We start from the raw sequence: 20,296 nt of genomic DNA, 5'->3' as shown, positions 1-20,296 counted from the left end.
TTCCTTCACTCTGTGGTCCAACTCATCCCAAACCCTCTCAATTGGGTTTAGGTCAGGTGATTGTGGAGGTCAGGTCGTCTGACGCAGCACTCCATCACTCTCCTTCTAGGTCAAATAGACATTACATAGCCTGGAGGTGTGTTTGGGGTCATTGGCCTGGTGAGAAACAAATGATGGTCCTGCTAAGTGCAAATCAGATGGGATGGCATGTTGCTGCAGAATGCTGTGGTAGCCATACTGGTTAAGTGTGTTTTGAATTTTGAATAACAGTGTCACCAGCAAAGCACCCCCACACCATCACACCATCTCCTCCATGCTTCACGGTGGAAACCACACGTGCAGAAACCATCCGCTCACTTTCTCTGTGTCTCACAAATGTGTGTTGCCAAAAATCTCAAATGTGGACTCATCAGACCAAAGTACAGATTTCCACTGGTCTAATGTCCATTCCTTGTGTTTCTTGGCCCAAACAATTCTCTCCTCAGTACTGGCTTCTTTGCAGCAATTCGACCATTAAGGTCTGATTCACACAGTCTCCTCTGAACAGTTGATGTTGAGATATGTCTGCTACTTGAATTCTTATTTTTTATGTGGGCTCTAATCTAAGGTGCTGTTAATTGGCGGTTTCACTGTATACCAACCCTACCTCTGCACAACACAACCGATGGTCCCAAACACATTTAGAAGGCAAGAAATTACAAGGCTTGTCAATGAACTCTTGACAAGGCACACCTGTTAATTGAAAACCATTCCAGGTGACTACCTCATGAATCTGACTGAGAGAATGCCAAGAGTGTGCAAAGCTACCATCAGAGCAAAAGGTGGCTACTTTGAAGAATCTAAAATATAAAACATATTCTGGATTGTTTAACACATTTTTTTTGTTTACCACATAATTCCATATGTGTTCTTTCATAGTTTTGATGTCTTCAGTATTAATCTACAATGTATGAAATAAAGAAAAAACATTGAATGAGAAGGTGTGTCCAAACTTTTGACTGGTACTTTACATCTATCAGATCTACTGTTAGGGGCACCACGATGGTGCCCTTCCGTTCTTCAGGCATGCATGTTATGCCACAACTGAGTGCTAAATCAACATGATTGCACAGTATTATTTTGTCTTGCTGTAACAAAATGTTGGCACATGCATTTAGCTTCTCCGTAATCTTTCCAGGGTTGTTTTTTTTGTTTCTATATTCAACCCTCTCTTTGGCAAGCATGTTACATTAGCGTTGCTGCTCTCAGGAAAGGCAATTTACTTGTTGGGGAATTGGACACTCCCTTGAATATGTAACTGACAGATCCATAAAGTAAACATGTAAGAATAAGAGCAAAGAGTAAAAAACACATCTGGTGTAAATATAGGATATTATACTGTCATCAGTTAAGGAGCTTTCTGTTCTGAAGTACACTCCAATGCTAAGTGAAGGTCACTTAGACGTTCCCTGTTGAAATTTCCCCCTGCTTTTAAAGTCAGTTAGCTCACCCAGGTTTGTTCCCAACCTTCCATATTTGTGTCTCCCCAGAACACCCTCTGTTCTTCCAGGAAGAGCTCCAGAGCCTGGAGGTTGAGGAGGGGGAGACAGTCCTCCTGTGCTGTGAGCTGTCCAAACCTGGAGTGCCGGTGGAATGGAGGAAGGGTCGGGTGTTGCTGAGGCCTGGTGGGAAGTATGAGATGAGGCAGGATGGCTGTGAGCTGCAGCTGCGTATCCATGACGTCAGCCCCCAGGATAAAGGAGACTACAAGTGTGCTGCTGGAGACCAGTACACCACAGCCTCATTAACAGTGAAAGGTATGGTAATGGCTTCTTCATGCATTTATGCTGAAGTTCCTCCTGTCAGAGTGAAAGTTCCAATTCTTAATTTCCAGTGGGATTTCAGTTACCATGGGAGGCAGTTCATGTGTTCACAGTGTACGTGTACAGTACCTGTATGATTCGTCTCTGATGTCTTACTCTGAGTACTCATGATGAGATTAAAAGACATCTGTCATAATCATGTCTGTAATGCATAAGTGTTATCTTCTTTTCTTGTTGGTATTAATAACATGTGTCTGGCCCCCTTGTGCATACATTTGAGATACAATATTTTGTTCCTCAGACATTTTCCCTTTACCCCTCTATTTTGCCTCATGCCAAAGCCCAGAACTATTGTATTTATGTAATTTCGCCATACCCATGGCAATCAGGGAGGACATAAACGTGCACACTCCTTCTCCATTGCATATTAATATAACTGACCACTGATATCCACATATTAGCCGCCTGCAAACTCTGCCAACCCAAACACGTGAGGAAGCATACTAATTTGCTTTAAATTGTTAGCATTTAATTGGCTACATAACCAGCCCACACACTTTTGGGGGAGTGATTAGCCTTCCTTCTCTAAGCGTCTGAGGTCTGGCTTGATTCATGTTGGACTGTATTGTTCTGTTAAGTGAGACATAGACACTGTAGGAGTGTGGTCAAAATACTTCGCCTTTGATATGGTTGCCATGTTTTTATGGTGTGGATACTTTTTGTGTAAATATTGAATGATTGAATGATCTGATTTGATTTCCCCAGAGCACCCCCTGTTCTTCCAGGAAGAGCTGCAGAGCCAGGAAGTAGATGCGGGGGAGACGGTCCTCCTGTGCTGTGAGCTCTCTAACCCTGGAGTGCCGGTGGAGTGGAGGAAGGGTCGGGTGTTGCTGAGGCCTGGTGGGAAGTACAAGATGAGGCAGGATGGCTGTGAGCTGCAGCTGCGTATCCATGACGTCAGCCCTCAGGATAAGGGAGACTACACATGCTCCGCTGGAGATCAGCAGACCACAGCCTCATTAACAGTTAAAGGTAAAACTGTTCTTCATGAGTGAACTTTCTGTTATCACTTATGGATTGGGAAAGGGGAATAGGAACTTCAACAGGAACTGGTTTAGGAACTTTGTATTTGTATTCAGGAACTTTGAAGTTCACCATAAGTCTCCTGAATCTCAGGAAAACAGGCTTTGCAGTCATCTGCGAGTTGTACCATAATAGTTCAATTGCATGTGTCTGTTTTTTATTATTGAAATACCTCATGCAGTTGCTTCAATCTTCGTGTTTTCTGACTTTCTTAGAATACCCCCTCTTCTTCCAAAAAGAACTGGAAAGCCAAGAGGTAAAGGAGGGTGAAACTCTCTTCCTGAACTGTGAGCTCTCTAAACCCGGAGTGCCAGTGCAGTGGAGGAAGGGTCGAGTTTTACTCAGGCCTGGTGGGAAGTATGAGATGAAGCACATTGGCTGTGAGGTGCAGCTGCGTATCTATGACACCAGCCCTCAGGATAAGGGAGATTACACATGCTCGACTGGTGATCAGCAGACCACAGCCTTTGTCCAAGTAAAAGGTACAATCGTCTAAAATGTCACAAACTGCCATAAACAGCGGGGCAGAGTTGCAATGCAATTTGTTAACACTCTGGTTTAGTGTTTGTTTTTTCTTTTCATGTTTGTTTTTTATAGGTCCAAGTATTATTTTTTCAACCCCTCACAGATTGTTATATTTAGTGTTATATTTAGAATAATCCCTAAAATCTACACATCTAAATACAGTACATTCAGAGAGCAGATTACAAGCTTTGTTATGGAATGTACTCCATGTTGACACAATGCTCCATGTTAACACAGTGTTCTCTGTTTTGGCAGAGGTGCCCCTGGTCTTCCAGAAAGAGTTAGAAAGCCAAGAGACAGAGGAGGGTGACAATGTTATTTTCTGCTGTGAACTCTCTAAACCTGGAGTTGCAGTGCAGTGGAAGAAGGGACACATCTCTCTTAAGTCTGGTTTAAAGTTTAAAATCAAGCAAGATGGCTGTCAGCTGGAGCTGCAAATCTTAAATATCAACCCCCAGGACAAAGGAGACTATACATGCTCTGCTGGAACAGTTCAAACCACAGCCTCTGTGAGAGTGAAAGAAGTCAGGCCTGTTCCTAAAGATGAACTGACACATAAACCAGACGCTGTCAAGCCTGCGGTTCCAACTCCTAGACATGTTGCTAAGGCAGAGCAGAGAGCAGAGCTGGGTGATGAGTCCGTGATAAAGCAGTCTGAAAAGGATCTCAGTGATAATAAAACTGTGGATAAAGATCTCAGGAAGAAAACATTAATGAGGCAAAAAGTGGAGGATGACAGCGTGTCAAAGATCGAAAAGAATAGCTTTTCCTCAGAGGACCTGTCAGAACCAGGCCCACCGGGCGTTTCAAAGTCTGTCAGAGATGAGAGCCAAGGTTCTGTCAGCACTCCAGATGAAAGCGTACGGGAAAAGGTTGTCCAACAGAAAGAGTCAGTCAACGCCCCAGAACACCTTCCTGTTCCTCCAAAAAGGAGAAGAAGTCTCAGACCCCCTGCAGATGTTAAACATGAAGAGACAGTTCTCACTTCCAAAAGCAAGGAAACCATTAAGAGTTCTGTGCAAGCGCCTGAGGACACTGCTGCCATTCAGAAAAGCAAAGGAGTGATAAGATCATCCGCAGACAACAAAGATGAGGCAACTGTCTCTAGTCAGGACAACAAGGGACACATCGAGAGTCCCACTGAAGTGATTAAACAGGTCAGTACCATTAAGAAAATCAAGGAACCCACCAAAGAAACCGCAGTCAGTAAAGAAAGTGCTGTTTCCATCCAAACCAATGAAAAGTCAGTCGAAATGGGTAGAAAGGGGATGGAGGAAGTCACCGCCCCACTTCAGAGGAACAAGGTGGCTGGACAGGTCTCACAAGAAGGCCCGGGAGAAGCTCCTGCTCTCATCCAGAAAAATGGGGAACCTATCAAAACTGCACCAAAACCTCCAGAGGAATGCAATACTGCGATACAGAAGAAAGATGAATCTATTAAGACTTCAACAAGACCTTTCGAAGGACAGATACCTGCTGTTCAGAAGAGCAACGAACCAGTTAAAACTACAGCAGAATTGCCAGGGGCACCAACTGCTCCAGTTCGAAAGAACAAAGTATCGATTAAAACAGCAACAGCACCCCCCAAACAACCTGCTTCACTTGTAGAGACAGACAAAGGCACCATAACCGCCAAACCGCCTGTGGAGGAATCCACAACTACAACTCAGAAAAACAAGGAACCTATCAAAACTGCTTCAAGAAATACTGAGGAACCTACTGTTCCTGTTCAGAAGAATGCAGAGCCCACAAAACCTGCAACAACACCAAAGGACAAGTCCACCATTCCTGTACAGACGGACAAAGCACCCACCAAAACTGCAGTTAGACATCTGGAGGAATCCACTGTTTGTGTCCAGAAGAAGGGAGAACCCACCAAGCCTGGAATAACGCCTAAAGAGGAATCCACCATTCCCGTACAGAAGAATGAAGAACCCACCCAAACTGGAGTTAGACATCTGCAGGAATCCACTATTCCTGTACAGAAAAATGAAGAACCCACCAAAACTCCAGTTAAACATCTGGAGGAATCCACTGTTTGTGTCCAGACGAAGGGAGAATCCACCAAGCCTGGAACAACACATAAAGAGGAATCCACCATTCCTGTACAGAAGAATGAAGAACCCACCAAAGCTGCAGTTAGACATCTGGAGGAATCCACTATTCCTGTACAGAAGAATGAAGAACCCACCAAAGCTGCAGTTAGACATCTGCAGGAATCCACTATTCCCGTACAGAAGAATGAAGAACCCACCAAAACTGCAGTTAGACATCTGCAGGAATCCACTATTCCTGTACAGAAGAATGAAGAACCCACCAAAACTGGAGTTAGACATCTGCAGGAATCCACTATTCCTGTACAGAAGAATGAAGAACCCACCAAAACTGCAGTTAGATATCTGGAGGAACCCACTATTCCTGTACAGAAGAATGAAGAACCCACCAAAACTGCAGTTAGACATCTGGAGGAACCCACTGTTTGTGTCGAGACAAAGGGAGAACCCACCAAGCCTGGAACAACACCTAAAGATGAATCCATTAGTCCTGTACAGAAGAACGAAGAACGAATCAGAGCTGCAACATCGACTGTGGCGGAATCCATTACTCCTATTCATAAAAACAAAGAATCGATCAAAACTGTCCAAAAAACTCCAGATGAGTCTGCAACATCTGTTCAGATAAGCAAGCAACCCATTACAATTTTAGCAGGGCACAAAGAGGAAAGTATTACACCTCAGGAGCAATTGACTGAACCTGAGGAACAAAGTGTTGACATAAACATAGAGGATGAACCAGAGATGCTGGAAGCAGCCATCAAGATCCAAGCAGCGTTCAAGGGCTACAAGATTCGCAAGGACATGCGGCCTGTCTTCAAAGAAGTGTTCAAGAACCAAAATGTGGAATTAAATGGCACCGTTCATCTTCAGTGTATTGTAGAGGGTAAACCCAATACAATGCGATGGTTGAAAGATGGCCAGGAGATAAGACCCAGCCTACGCTCTCATATCAAGAAGCAAGATGATGGTTCCTGCTCACTGATTATTGACAAGGCGACTCAGAAGGACACAGGAGTATATACATGTGAAGCAGTGAACAAATTTGGCACTGTCAGTTATAATGGAAACATAACAGTAGAAACCTGTCCGAAGGCTGTTCCACAACTTCCACTGAAACCAGCTACTGCCTTAGCTCCTGGAAAAGAGGTACCAGAACCTTTAAAACTGGAAGGAGAGTCCTGGAGGCAGGTGTATGATCTCCCAAAGGTTGATCAGCATGTTGCAACCAATGAGAAGCGGAGAAGTCTTGTCTCAGTAAGCTCTGGTGAGTTGATATCATGCAGCGATATCACTTTTCTACTTGTTACAACTTACTTTCCCTGAATAACTGACCTAAAACACTGCACGTATGTCCATGTAAGTTACAATTAGTAATTTGCACTATACTTTCTTTCCCTAGTTTCCTGTCCCTCTGATTACGACACAGCACCAGATGGAGTAGAATCCCTGTCGGACTTTGGCTCCAAAGACTACCCAACCAAGTGAGAAACGCAATAAACAGATCTACTGTGCCTGACTTTAATGTAATCTACTTAACATCGATGTAATATTAACAACGACACTCATATTAACAGAGCAAAAGAGTTGAAAAAGGCACCACCAGGCAGTGAGCAGCCACCAACCACGGAGGAGCTTAAGAGCCTCAATCTTCAACCCCTAAAGCCTTCCTCCCAGCTGCAAGTCAAAGGTTAGTCAAAGGTCCAGTCTTCTTAAAGGATCACCATAATAATTTCTTTTTTTTTTTTTTTTTTTTATCAAATCTTTATTGATAATATAAAAGTAGAGATACAAAAAAAGTACAGGTTTTACATTTTAGATCAATACAAAAACATACACAAAACAGAAACAGGACAGTTATCCCCACCCATTTCTTAGCACATTTAATTGTTTTGATTTGTCACGTTCATTTGATTGTTTTCACACAAACAAGCAAAACTGTTCACGCAATGTAGAAATAAATTCTCCTTTAACATTGGTGGGAGCTTGGGTTTTGACTGAATTAGGCTCATTTTATTATTACTATGTATATGTATTGTCAGAAAAGCATATTATGTGGTCTTTATGCACCACACCAGAAGAGTGACAACTACACTCATTACACTTACCTACATGTCTAATTCCTTCATGATGGTGTGCCACAGCAGGTGGTGTCTCTATGAGCAGGAGCCCCTCTCCAAAGTACTCACCTTCCCATAAGCCATCTGCCAACGAGTCCCTCTCAGAATCAGATGGGGATGAAGACAGAGGAGAGGTGCGTCATTTATCAGTCATTTATCAGCATTAGGCATTTTCAAGTGATGATACTGATTTCTATATGGCAACTTGTTTTTCAACTTAGCTTGACTGTATTCCTCTAAGAGGTCTGCATTAGCTATTAGCTATGAGCTTTTTTAACATAATACATAAACTGCAGCACTGATGAGTGGTTGGTTTCTGCTGCTTTCCTGCAGATATTTGATATCTATGTGGCCAAATGTGATTGCAACCCCACTGGAGGGAGACAGGAGACCTTCGTGCTGAAAGAGGGACAGTATGTGGAGGTTCTAGACTCGGTGCATCCCATACGCTGGTTGGTGCGCACCAAGCCGACCAAATACACTCCAGCGCGCCAAGGCTGGGTGTCACCAGCCTACCTGGAAAAGAAGGGCAGGGTATGATGAAAACATTCACTTTTCTATATTTGTTATAGTATTTATATTTGACATTTTTAGTGATGGAATGAATATTGATCAAACACAGCACAATATAACCATTGTAAGAATTTCCATGCAAGTTAGCCCTGTGTATTCATTGTTAAATCATTTGGGACATTTTTGGTCATGTCATAGTTGACAATCATGTCTGGTACAAAATTTGAATAACTGATACTCATGTTGCTTTCATTAGGAGCAGTTTTCCCTGGTATTTGAACCTGAAAAAGTAGGAAAAGAGCCCACCAAGGATGAATTTAGGAATACTGTGAGGTGCGTGTGAAATTCATCTTTTATCAATATATTTAATTTAATTTAATTTAATTTAATTTAATTTAATTTAATTTAATTTAATTTAATTTAATATATCTAGCCAAAAATGTGTACGTCTCTGTGTCAATTTATTGTGGGAACTCACTCTGGGTGAAGGAGTCTATTTTCATTCCTAGTTTTTTCCAGGAGTTTCTTATCTGAACTATCTAACACCAGTCAATCATCTCTTACACCTACATTTACATCACATAAGAACATTCTTTTTGAACCATTAAATATTTAAGTTGCACCCAAAAGTAAAGCTTTTCTGGCCTTACCTTGATATGCACGATCAGTGCCAAGGACGGCGCTCTGTATCTGAGTTATAGCTTTGGGTGGACAAGCCAAGAACATACTGTCAACATCGCTTATCAATAGCATCCTGGTGCCAGGAGAGTCACCATGGTAACTTAACTTACTTTGAAAGGATCAGAGAGGCCTTGACCTGGTCTGTCACCTTGAAAACAAACACCAGCTTATTTCACAGAATGACAGAAAGTATGTTGTTGGTGTGCTATACAGAGCATTGTACCAGCCTGTTTTCTATAGACAAGAAATCACATACTTTAAAACTCAAAGAAATGACTTAATGAAATTACCTAAAACAGCGATTACATTCATGTGATGAAATACTAGATTTACATGAAATTAACCTATTGTATCTCTTGGAGAGCTCATACTTAGAGTCAAACATGAACTGTGCAATGCAGCAAAACCATGTCTGACAATCATCATCAGTAAAACCTCCAGACTAAGTCATTATCTCTGATGCGCCCTTTCAGTGAGCTGATCCAGGGTCTGGTCAGCGGGGAGGAAGAGTTTGTGAGGGAAATGAGCTTCTTCGTGTCCCACCATCTACGGTATCTGGAGACCAACCCCAAGGTGCCGCTTACCATATTCAGCCAGAAGGAGTACATTTTCCGAAATATCAAAGAGATCGCGGGCTTCCATGAAAGGTAACGGTTTTCATTTAGTGTTGTTTTCAGTTTTCTTTTTTGATGTTGCTCTTGGAATGTCAGGGAGAATCAAGGTTAAAATGAAAGGGATGGAGAGTGTTGCAGAAAGTTCCCCAATGTTTGAGCCATGGTTGAAAAGTGCCAGTCTCAGCAATTCATGAAACTGACAATAAGATCAACCTCATTCAGGCCGTACAACCTGAAACCGAGACCAATCACAGAATTACTCTGGTGCTTACTTTAAGGTCCCTGTATTGTTCACAGTCTATCCAGGGCGTGGTGCCATGGTGTATTTTCTTAAGTTATCGTGGAACTTGAACAAATCTTTTGCCACAGATTGATTTGTTAAATCCCCTCTCTGGCTTGCACCTCCCTACATTTTTGAGCTGAGGCCAAACATGCCTTCATATTCATTTAAATTGTTCTTCCTCCCTTGAGTTTGGCTCTTGAATTGTGTGCACACACAACCAGCGCACAGTGGATATTAAGCCTACAGTCAACTAAGTTGGAGTAGTCCACCTTTATGTTTAAGACCAAATGTCACATGCATATACAACCACTTCAACATTTAGCAGATAAAATATATAAATATGTTTACAATACTGATGCATGAGGTCCCATCGTGATTAATAGTGTGTGTGTTGTGTGTGCAAGTACTTGTCCCTATCCCAAACACGCTTGTCCCCACAGGTCTGTTCTGCCTAAGCTGATGGAATGCTCCACAGATGACGACGTGGCCATGTGCTTTGTGAGCCAAGCGTCCGACTTTGAAAAGTATCTCCAGTTCATGGTGGGCCAGTTCCAAGCTGAGGCTTGCCTCAGTGATAAGAACACTCAGCACTTCTTCCAGGTGACGTGACCGTGTATCATATTTACGTGTAGTCATTTCGCAGATGCATTTTTGGCATTTTTGTCTTATTTGGAGAAGAAGCAAACCTATCTCTACAAATATTTTATTTTCTGTTCCTCTTTTCCACCAGAAATACCAAGAGACTGAGTTGGCTCGCCAGCATGCCGAGGTGCTTAGTGTCAGCACTTATTTACAGAGGCCATTGGAGAGGATCGAGACTTACAGGTCCCTGCTTAAGGTATGCTTTCATGAGGGAGAGCCCTTAGCATTGTGAGGATCATCAAAGCCTAGATTTGAGATGATAGCTCACGATCTCATTCACCTCATGTTGGAATTGGCTCTTGGTTTGGCTGCACTGTAATTATCTGACGTCAGATTATTTTGTTGAATCATAAGTGCATATTTGTACTCCTCCGACTCTGACGTCAATTATTCCTTAACCCTCAAGACAGTCGAGAGAGAGAGAGAGAGAGAGAGAGAGAGAGAGAGAGAGAGATCTACATGGACTTTATATAATTATTTACAGGAGCTTATAAGGAACAAGGCCAAGTTTGGGCGAAACTGCAGTCTGCTGGAGGATGCCTTCTCGATGGTGTCCAGTCTGCCATGGCGTGCTGAGAATATGGAGCAGGTGGCCATGATAGAGAACTACCCCGCCCCGCTCAGTGGACTTGGAGAACCCATCCGTCAGGTATGGATGTGTGGATGGATACGCTACCACCCAAGGCTGGAGTGTGTAGTAAGGAGTTTTTGTTGATGAAAAAAAGGAAAATGCTTTGGGACTTATAATGATGCCACAACTATGAAGGCATTCTGAATAAACGATGTTCTGTAATGTGCACTTGACATACTTTGTTGCTGTTTTTAACCCTTTCTATGTGTTTGTGTACATGTGCAGGCTCTCTAAATGCACACAAAACACCTCAAACAGAATATCAACATGCACAGACGTCACAGGAACAATTGCCACCTATCATCCTTCAGATACATGCCATTATAGTAGCCTTAGAAGTATTTGATATTTCACAACATAACAGCTGGCAGCACCTTCGAATAACAACTGGAATATTGGCATTTCACACTTGAAACCCACAAACTATGAATGCAGTGTAATCCAGTTTTGCATTGTTGTTACTGTGTCAATGGACTTTCCACAGCTAAGATAATGACATAATCACCGTCAATGCTCATTTTAAAATTTGATTCAGGGTGTCGTTTTATTCTGTGTTCTCTTTTATCATGACAGGGCTCATTCACCGTGTGGGAGGAGTCACCTGCAACCAAACTGTCCTTCCGCGGTCAGCACCGTGACGTCTTCCTCTTCAAAGACTGCGTCATCTTTTGCAAGCTCAAGAAAGACCCTGACACACACAACGACGCCTACATATTCAAAAACAAGATGAAGGTATGGTAACATAAGGGGAGTTGGGGCCACTGAGTGTTCAATGCTGTCCGGAGTGTGAATGTGAAATGCTTAGCCTACAAAGCCATCTAAATTCATATGAATGTTATGGCCTATAGTCTACAGTGACATTCAGGGTCCTTATTCTCAAAAACTCCTCAGACTAAAAGAAGCTTCGAACAGACTGATTTAGGAGCCATATCCCTGTCTGGAGCAACTCTTAAACGAAAAGGGCATTTATTTGGATGGTCTCTTACTGCTAAGAGTGGTTTGTGTGTGTGTGTCTGTGTGTGTGTGTGTGTGTGTGTGTGTGTGTGCGTGTGTGTGTGTGTCGGTGTGTGTGTGTGTGTGTGTCGGTGTGTGTGTGTGTGTGTGCGTGTGTGTGTGTGTGCTACTCAGCTGGGTGACATTGAGGTGAAGGAGGCCGTGGAGAGAGACGAGCGTGCCTGGGGGCTGTGGCACGAGCACCGCGGCACCGTGCGCAAGATCACCCTGCAGGCGCGCTCCGTCCTCCTCAAACTGTCCTGGCTCAAGGACCTGAGGGACCTGCAGCAGCGAAGCAGCCTCTCCTCCCGCAGTGAGTCACTTCTCAGCTCTCAGCTCTCAGCTCTCAGCTCTGGCTTTTGGTACTCAAATATGCCATGCCATGTTCAGTCTTCAAAATAATACACATATTGTTTATCAGTTGGATCAGGACTATAAAACTGGATCGGTTCCAAGGTAAACCAGTCAACTTCATGTGGGGTGTTGCATTCTGCCAGCCGGTGTATATAGTTGTGTGTATGTGTGTTTGATTAGGTGCACCTCACTTTGACGTACTACTGGGTGACTGTACCACCAAATTCGGGCAGACAGTCAAATTATCCTGCAAGGTTACAGGATCTCCCAGACCGGTGGTCAACTGGTACAAAGGTAATTGAACCACTATCATTGCTTATCATTGCTCTTTTGGCAATTAAAGCATGTTTTTGCTGTATCCTTGGCATTTAAAGTGTTTTGGAAAGAGTAATTTAGCAGTCATAATCTATAGCATGGCCTTTCAATTTAAATCTAATTGATATGGTATTTTGTAGACAAAGTTAGTGCTCATGGACCCCTGGTTTGATTGACACAGTGTTGTGTTTTGTGATGGACTTGTCTGTAGATGGCCAGGCTGTGGAGGAGGACGAGCAGCACATCGTCTCGGAGAGCAACACTGGCTCCTGCTGTCTGGTGCTGACCGGGCTCACCATGGACGACTCGGGCCAGTTCATGTGCTACGCCACTAACTGCATGGGAAACGCCAGCACCCTGGCAAAGATCGTCGTGGACGGTGAGCTTGAACACAAAACATGATCTCTCATATTGGAAAGTTACACTTAGGTTCATTGGCAACTACTAAAATACAACTATGTTTGATATCTGTGGAGAAATCTGTTGAGAAATGTTCTGCCTTAATCTTCTATGGGCAGATACTGTCCTAGTACTGTCCTTGCATGCACATGATACAGTAACATTTTCAAAAATGAATTCAGTAGTCCTTTGTTTTGTATTGCAGTGCCTCCCAGCTTCAAGATTAAACTTCAGAATGTTCAGCTGGACATTGGGAAAGATGTCCAGTTCCAGTGTTCTACACAATGCACTCCGTTACCAAGAATCAGGTAATGCCCTGCACTGAGAAAATTAAGTGAATGAACCACAATTTTCCTGTGTCACAAATCCATTTTCCAGACATTTTCCTTCTGACATTTCTTTTTTGTTTTATGTACTTTTTTCAAGCAGAGAAAGAATAGTCCCTGCTCTACGCTTTGTTGATAATATACCACTGATGTTTTGGAATTTTTTCGGTAGTTGAGGTTACATGAATATTTGGTCTTTTTTCATTAGGTGGTTCAAAAACAGTAAGCTCTTGGAGAACCAGAAGAAGTACCAGATTGACTGTGACCTCCAGACTGGGATGCTCACGCTCACCATAAAGAGGGCCGGGAAGGTAGACCTGGGGCATTATGAGTGTGAGGTACGGCCACATCTGTGTTCCATTGTGATCCACTGCATTATCGAATCATTCTTACTGGAAGATCTGTTAAGGTGCTTATTACATGGTCAGTTATGGATAGGCAACAACCTGTTAGTAGCAACTAAACATATCAACAAACCCTGACCCAACATGGCCCATGAACAAAACAAAACAAGATCATTTGCTTTTATTACCCTACTTATACTCTGTACTTCACTTGTCTGCCAAAGCTGTGGACTAAGGTGGGAAGTTCCAAGTGCAAAGCTGAACTGTGTCGTGCACCCCCCACCCCTGCGGACACTCCAGCAGAGAAGGCTCCAGCAGTCTCTGCCAAAGGTAGGAGAGGAGCGGAGAGTCAAGGTAAACACTCACAGGCAGGCTCCAGCGGTCCCTGTGGCTCAACTGGTAGAGCAAGGTGCCAACAACACCATGATGGTGGCTTTGGTTCCCAGGGAGCACGCATAGGTGTCTGGTGAAAATGTGTATTTATGCTGTACGTTGTTGTTTTGAATAAAAGAGTCTGCTAACGTGTAAGCAGAAGCAGAAGACATTAAGCTAGTTAATGCACGTGAGTGCATGACCTTGAAATAGGTCAGAGATTGAAGTAAGGTCACAGTCATTGCAACACCAGAAAGAGTAGAGCAGTCTGCACGGAAACCAACATGGAGCGAGGAGCATTCCGAAGATTTCCAAGCTCTCCAAGAGGACTCGACTGAGCACATGCCACGTCACCCTTCAACTCCATTTTTATCCCATGTTTTTTTTCCACCCTTTCCTCTATCATTCGGATCTTAAGATATTCTGGCAGTTTTCCGCCGTGTCTCAATTTCCCTCCCATTCTATCATTCCGTCTAACCTCCGTTTGTTACCCGTGACAACCATAAACAACCCAAAACAACAGTGGCTCCCTTCCAGTCACTGAAAACATTTATTTCATTACATTACAGAAACCTTCATTTATTTTGAGTTATTTTTGCCTTGCCATGTTACTTTTCCTTTTGTTTCCATCTCCCCTCTGTCGAGTCATTCCCCCTCGAAGTGGCTGATCATGGTTGGATTTCCAAAAGCTTTTTACATTTTCCACAAACTGTCCATCACTCATTTATCGGAAGATTTTCATTGAATCTTTATCACCTTCACTGTTTCTCTCTGAGTCACTCACTGAGACTCACTGAGTCTCCTTTAGTTTCATCTCATTCTAGTATTTCACTATGACCTGAACTCCATTCAGTTCAAACAGTCAAGTCACTTCTGTGTAGTTCAGAATGTGTGTAGTAGTATTCATTGTACTGTGTTCATGTTCATGCATGTCAACAGATTGTGCCCATGTTGTAGATTATGTTCCAGATAGAGTCAGAGTTGACTGATTCAGGCCAGATCTGAGCCAAAGCCGTAAAGGAATCAGCTTCTATCTGGATAGCCATGTGTGTTAGAGAATCATACACTCCATTGAATCAGCTTCTATTTGGATAACCATGTGTGTTAGAGAATCATACACTCCATTGAATCAGCTTCTATTTGGATAACCATGTGTTTTAGAGATTCATACACTCCATTGAATCAGCTTATATCTGTATAACCATGTGTGTTAAATAATCATACACTCCATTGCATCAGAGTATGCCATGACAATATCATCATTCATCAACTCCTCTGAGAAGGCGATACACTTATGCCTGATAAGTGGTTCATCAGTAGCTTTTGGACACCTGTCAATCATGTGAACCCCCGTTCATCCTCTCTAATGCCATGCCTCTCCATCCCACTTCCTTTTTAGTCCCAGAACAGGAGACTAAAGTGCCAAACAGAGCCATCCTCATGTAAGTGTGTCACCCTGTGAAGCTATAGGCCTCACACAATCACACACCTGGTGCATGCTGTATGTGTCTCTCCTGTCTGTGTCTCTCTCCTGTCTGTCTCTCCTGTCCCAAGCTGTTGCATGCCCATATATGTCCATATAGCCACATGCCTTGTCTGTCTCACCCAAACGAGCTGGCCATGTGCTTGGACCCGAGCTGTTGTCCCACTGGCCCTCCCAAAAGAGGCCGTGCGCCTGGCCTCTCTCACCGCGATTAAAGCAAAGGCAGTTAATGTGTGTGACTTCTTGAGTGTCTGCTGCCGTTACTTGTGCCCTTCGTGACCCATGCACTACGCTGAGCCTGCATCACCTGAGGTAAGTGTGTCTTTCCTGTTGTGAGGATCATCAAGTACCAGCTGTTTTTAGAGCTGATGTCAGGTAAATGTCTGTCTGTCTGTCAAGCTGAAATTACTTCATTTAAAGTCTGTTTAGGGGATTGGGGAAGGCAGTGTATTTCTCATTTCTTGAGCGGCAGGGAGATTGTCTTAATCAACTGATCATTGAGGACATTTGTAAAATCACTAGAAGACAGACTGTTCCACAGCGGACGTACTGGGCACAGGTCCACTTAGAAGCATGAAGTGGCCCTTTCCTTCTGCTGTCACCACTATAAGTTGGTCAGTCGTCATGTCTGATCCCGCAGAACCAGAGCCCGTGTCCGACGCCTGGTCCACCTCCCTGGTGAAGAACTGGCTCGGGATGGACTTCAGCCCCACTGGTATCTGCAAAATGCTCTTCCAGCCCGGCTACCCTGACCCGTAAGTGTGTGGACAGAGATGAGATTTCTCATACACTTGGCGAACTCATCACTGTAGCGAACCTTTAGAAAAGCATCAGTGTTTATTCCATCATGAAACTGCAATCTTTTGTCTGGGTGTCTACATTTTATGAAGAGTTATGAAACATCATCTGTTTGCTTGTCTGATGTCTTTGTAGAGCTACCGCGAGCACAGAAGGAGCTGGACCCAAGCAGAAAAAGGACATTGCGCAGAAAAGGGGTGACACAGCGTCTAGACAGGAAGAGACCGTCGCTGACGAGCAGGAGGAAATAGAGACAGGTGTGTGTTCTGCACTTTTCTCAATCTGAACAGGTTGTTGTTTCATGACCGCATAACCCCAACCCCAACCCAAACCCTTGGCTAATGGAGAGTGGCTGATGTTTCCTCAGATCCACCGTCCATCCAGGTGCCCATAGAGGATCAGTGTGTCAAACTCGGACAGCCCTCTACCTTCACTACCATCATTACAGGGCAACCTCCACCAGACGTGTACTGGTTAAAGGTGCATTACTTTAACAGCATGGCCATTCTTTGAGTTCACACCTTATATCGCTGCACACATTGGCAGAACTATGCAACAGGAAAATGAATGTCACTCCAACAATAGGGTAACGGAAGAGAGGACCAGGAAAATCTTTAAATAATGACCCGACTTGGTTCAACATAAAATCTTAAATTCTCTCCATTCATTTGTATGCTTTTCACATCAGGGTCTGACTCTGAGCTGACATGTCAGACAGAAGTCCTATGTGTGTATACTGATCATGCGTTGTGTTTCTGCAGGATGGAGTCGAGATCCCGGCCAGTGACAATGTGGAGGTGGAGTACTTCGGGGCCCGCTGGTCTCTGACCCTGCTGTGCGTGGGGCCTGAGGACTGCGGCACCTACACCTGTGAAGCCGAGAACAGCACCGGCCAGGTGTCCTGCCACGCCCAGCTCACCGTGGAGTCTGAGGGTATGGCTCTGGGGTTATTCATTTAGACAGTAACGGAAGATTATGTAGAATACTAATTTAGTAACAAACAATCATCGAACAAATTAAATTAACCCTCTACAGTCACATGTAAATAATCTAGGTTTGATTTAGTAATTTAAGTAAATTAGAAAACGTTCCAAAACTACCTGAAACTGATGAAGCATGTGGTTGACACATACTGATGACTAGTTTAAGCCATTTGCATGTCATGACTTACACAATGAAAATATAGCTACTCTCTTTAGTCCCAGAGGTTGTTCCAGTGGAGGAAAGGGAGGTGGAACTGGGCAGGAGAAAGCTGCTCTCTGTCTACGAGGTCCATGAGGAGATAGGAAGGTAAGTGCATTAACATCAAGCCTATAATGTCTAAATACATAGTATCACGTCCTTAAAGACTCTTTAATGATGACAGATAAAGGGGGGTAATGGCAGTTGACGACATCTCTGGCCGTCATCAGTGGCCCACACTCAGTGTATTGAGTGTAATATTCTGTCTCTGGTTCAGGGGTACCTTTGGGGTGGTGAAGAGAGTGTCTCACCGGGCGACCGGAGAGACCTTCGCTGCCAAGTTCCTCCCTCTGAAGAGCAGCACGAGGACCAGGGCCTTCCAGGAGAGGGACCTGCTCTCCCGCCTCGCCCATCCCAGGGTGGCCTGCCTCCTGGACTTCTTCTGCACCCGACGCACGCTGGTTCTGGTTACAGAAATGTACATAAAAATACACTCTAGGGGTCTTTTTCAGTGTGCAGTCTATGAACACGTCAGGGCAGCTAAGTGGTGAATTTGACTGGAGTGTTTCAGGTCATGTGTTGTTGCTTGTAGGTGTTCTTCTCAAGGACTTCTAGACCATCTGTTGATGAAAGGCTCTGTAAAGGAAACAGAGGTAATTTTGTTTTGACGTTTGTTTTAACTTTTTAAAATGATTTCAGTTGTGTTTATTGTGCCCTGTAATACTCATACTCATACCGTTTTTATTGTATAATAGGTGCAGATGTTCATTCAGCAAGTTCTGGAGGGCATTGCTCATATCCACAGCCTGAACATCCTTCATCTGGATATGAAAGTGAGTTTTTGTGTTTAGGCTGTTCCAAAAATGTCCAAAAAGGTCAAAAGTACAAACTTGAAAAGTTGATCAAATCAGCACATGACAAATACTGTGCTCTCTGTGTTGTCACTGGTTTTCATGTCTTTCTTCTGTCCTTCTTCTCCTATTTGTTCCTCCAGGCTGACAACATCCTGATGGTATCTCCAACCAGAGACGAGGTGAAGATCAGTGACTTTGGATTCTGCCAGGAGATAGACTCATCCAGGCACCAGTACAGCAAGTTTGGGACTCCTGAGTTTGTGGCGCCAGAAATTGTCCACCAGGATCCCGTGACAACTGGAACTGACATCTGGTAAAATTATGTGTTTTACTGAACAACTACTAGATTATTTCACGAAGCACAACAAACCATTCTTTATGCCACACAGAACTACAACGCTTGTGTCCCTTTCCCTCAGGTCACTGGGGGTTGTGGCTTATTTGTGGTAAGTACAACTCAGTGAACGCAAACAACTCACATTACAAGTGTGTGACTATTACAAGTGAATAATGTGTGTCAACACCTCTCCTGCTCTTTTCTAATGATTTGACACCAGAGGCGTTGAGCACGGTGCACTCTTTAGTTATCATTCGATGAGAGTCACTGGTAGCGGCGTGAACGGTCTCTTGTGGTCTCTTCTCCGTAGTCTGACGTGTCACTGCCCGTTTTTCGGGGAGAACGATCGCGCTACCCTCATGAGGGTTGCCGAGGGAACGCTGTTTTGGGACACCCCTGAGGTGACGTGTAGGAGCCGGGAGGCCCAGGATTTCCTTCAAATGGTTCTTCAGCCGCTTCCAGAGTAAGCCCTGGAATGTGTGTGTGTGTGTGTGTGTGTGTGTGTGTGTGTGTGTGTGTGTGTGTGTGTGTGTGTGTGTGTGTGTGTGTGTGTGTGTGCGCGTGTATTTGTGTGTGTGTGTGTGTGTGTGTGTTATTATCTGCTTATTCGTAACACATTATAAAATAATGACTGGATGATACACTTCCGAAAGAGAAAAGTAATATTCTTCCTTCCTCAGAATGCGGCCATCAGCATTCCAATGCTTGGATCACAACTGGCTCCAGGTGAGTGCTTTCAGCTACTGTGGTCTCTGTGCTCTTTTGAACGTCATATCATATTCGTCATTTATTCTTTTATTTTATTTTATTCGTCATTCATTATTTTATCAGGGTCAGTATGCTGATGAGGAACCTGGGGACATAAACACAAAGAATCTGAGATCTTTCATCTCAAGGAGAAAGTGGCAGGTAAGGCAGAACTCATAACCCTTCTGCGGTACTCCAACTTGATCTGTTTCCCTAATCAGTACCTTGATCTTACCACCAGATGCTACTATATTTACCTACACAGCTACACCTCAAGAAGCTGTTCTTGGTCTGAACCACATACTTGTTGTTTGGTCTGTTCGTGTAATTTTCCTTTTTTAAAGATAAAACTACAAACTAAAGCTAAAATAATTACCCAGAAGAGGTTGTATTTGTCTCGACCATATACAGACGTGGACAAAATTGTTGGTACCCTTCCGCTAAAGGAAGAAAAAGCCACAATGGTCACTGAAATAATTGAAACTGACAAAAGTAATAATAAATACAAATGTACTGAAAATTAACTAATGAAAATCAGACATTGCTTTTGAATTGTGGTTCAACAGAATAATTAAAAAAAATAAACAAATCAAACTGGCCTGGACAAAAATGATGAAAATGAAACTAAGGTGTGTCCTTTAATTAGCATTACAGGTGTCTTCAAACTTGTAATCAGTCAGTCTGCCTTTTTAAAGGGTGAAAAGTAGTCACTGTGGACCACAGAAAGCTAAGGACAGAGTTGTTTCAGGAGATTAGAAAGAAAATTATAGACAAGCATGTTAAAGGTAAAGGCTATAAGACCATCTCCAAGCAGCTTGATATTCCTGTGACTATAGTTGCACAT

The 20,296-nt window shown here is 43.4% G+C and overlaps 1 protein-coding gene across 1 annotated transcript in view; it reads left to right on the top strand.

The window, feature by feature from the left end:
- The window catches only part of obscna (obscurin, cytoskeletal calmodulin and titin-interacting RhoGEF a), a 50,957-nt gene that overhangs the window by 20,211 nt on the left and 10,450 nt on the right, over positions 1 to 20,296 (top strand). Inside the window, exons 32-62 of the mRNA XM_042709000.1 lie at positions 1,530 to 1,796; positions 2,568 to 2,834; positions 3,101 to 3,367; positions 3,666 to 6,731; positions 6,867 to 6,948; positions 7,042 to 7,154; positions 7,609 to 7,718; positions 7,918 to 8,118; positions 8,354 to 8,430; positions 9,252 to 9,425; positions 10,116 to 10,275; positions 10,406 to 10,513; positions 10,802 to 10,966; positions 11,522 to 11,680; positions 12,077 to 12,254; positions 12,476 to 12,589; positions 12,822 to 12,989; positions 13,215 to 13,317; positions 13,544 to 13,673; positions 13,904 to 14,138; positions 16,076 to 16,289; positions 16,468 to 16,589; positions 16,700 to 16,812; positions 17,094 to 17,265; positions 17,532 to 17,622; positions 17,792 to 17,992; positions 18,107 to 18,167; positions 18,270 to 18,347; positions 18,509 to 18,681; positions 18,788 to 18,814; positions 19,016 to 19,106. Of these exons, the coding sequence (XP_042564934.1) occupies positions 1,530 to 1,796; positions 2,568 to 2,834; positions 3,101 to 3,367; positions 3,666 to 6,731; positions 6,867 to 6,948; positions 7,042 to 7,154; positions 7,609 to 7,718; positions 7,918 to 8,118; positions 8,354 to 8,430; positions 9,252 to 9,425; positions 10,116 to 10,275; positions 10,406 to 10,513; positions 10,802 to 10,966; positions 11,522 to 11,680; positions 12,077 to 12,254; positions 12,476 to 12,589; positions 12,822 to 12,989; positions 13,215 to 13,317; positions 13,544 to 13,673; positions 13,904 to 14,138; positions 16,076 to 16,289; positions 16,468 to 16,589; positions 16,700 to 16,812; positions 17,094 to 17,265; positions 17,532 to 17,622; positions 17,792 to 17,992; positions 18,107 to 18,167; positions 18,270 to 18,347; positions 18,509 to 18,681; positions 18,788 to 18,814; positions 19,016 to 19,106 (7,487 nt within the window). The remainder of the gene's footprint in view (positions 1 to 1,529; positions 1,797 to 2,567; positions 2,835 to 3,100; positions 3,368 to 3,665; positions 6,732 to 6,866; positions 6,949 to 7,041; positions 7,155 to 7,608; positions 7,719 to 7,917; positions 8,119 to 8,353; positions 8,431 to 9,251; positions 9,426 to 10,115; positions 10,276 to 10,405; positions 10,514 to 10,801; positions 10,967 to 11,521; positions 11,681 to 12,076; positions 12,255 to 12,475; positions 12,590 to 12,821; positions 12,990 to 13,214; positions 13,318 to 13,543; positions 13,674 to 13,903; positions 14,139 to 16,075; positions 16,290 to 16,467; positions 16,590 to 16,699; positions 16,813 to 17,093; positions 17,266 to 17,531; positions 17,623 to 17,791; positions 17,993 to 18,106; positions 18,168 to 18,269; positions 18,348 to 18,508; positions 18,682 to 18,787; positions 18,815 to 19,015; positions 19,107 to 20,296) is intronic.

This window comes from Clupea harengus, chromosome 10 (assembly GCF_900700415.2).
Source record: "Clupea harengus chromosome 10, Ch_v2.0.2, whole genome shotgun sequence".
Lineage (NCBI taxonomy): Eukaryota > Metazoa > Chordata > Actinopteri > Clupeiformes > Clupeidae > Clupea > Clupea harengus.
Note: the sequence above shows the minus strand (reverse complement) of the source record. Positions and strands in the feature narration are given on the sequence as shown.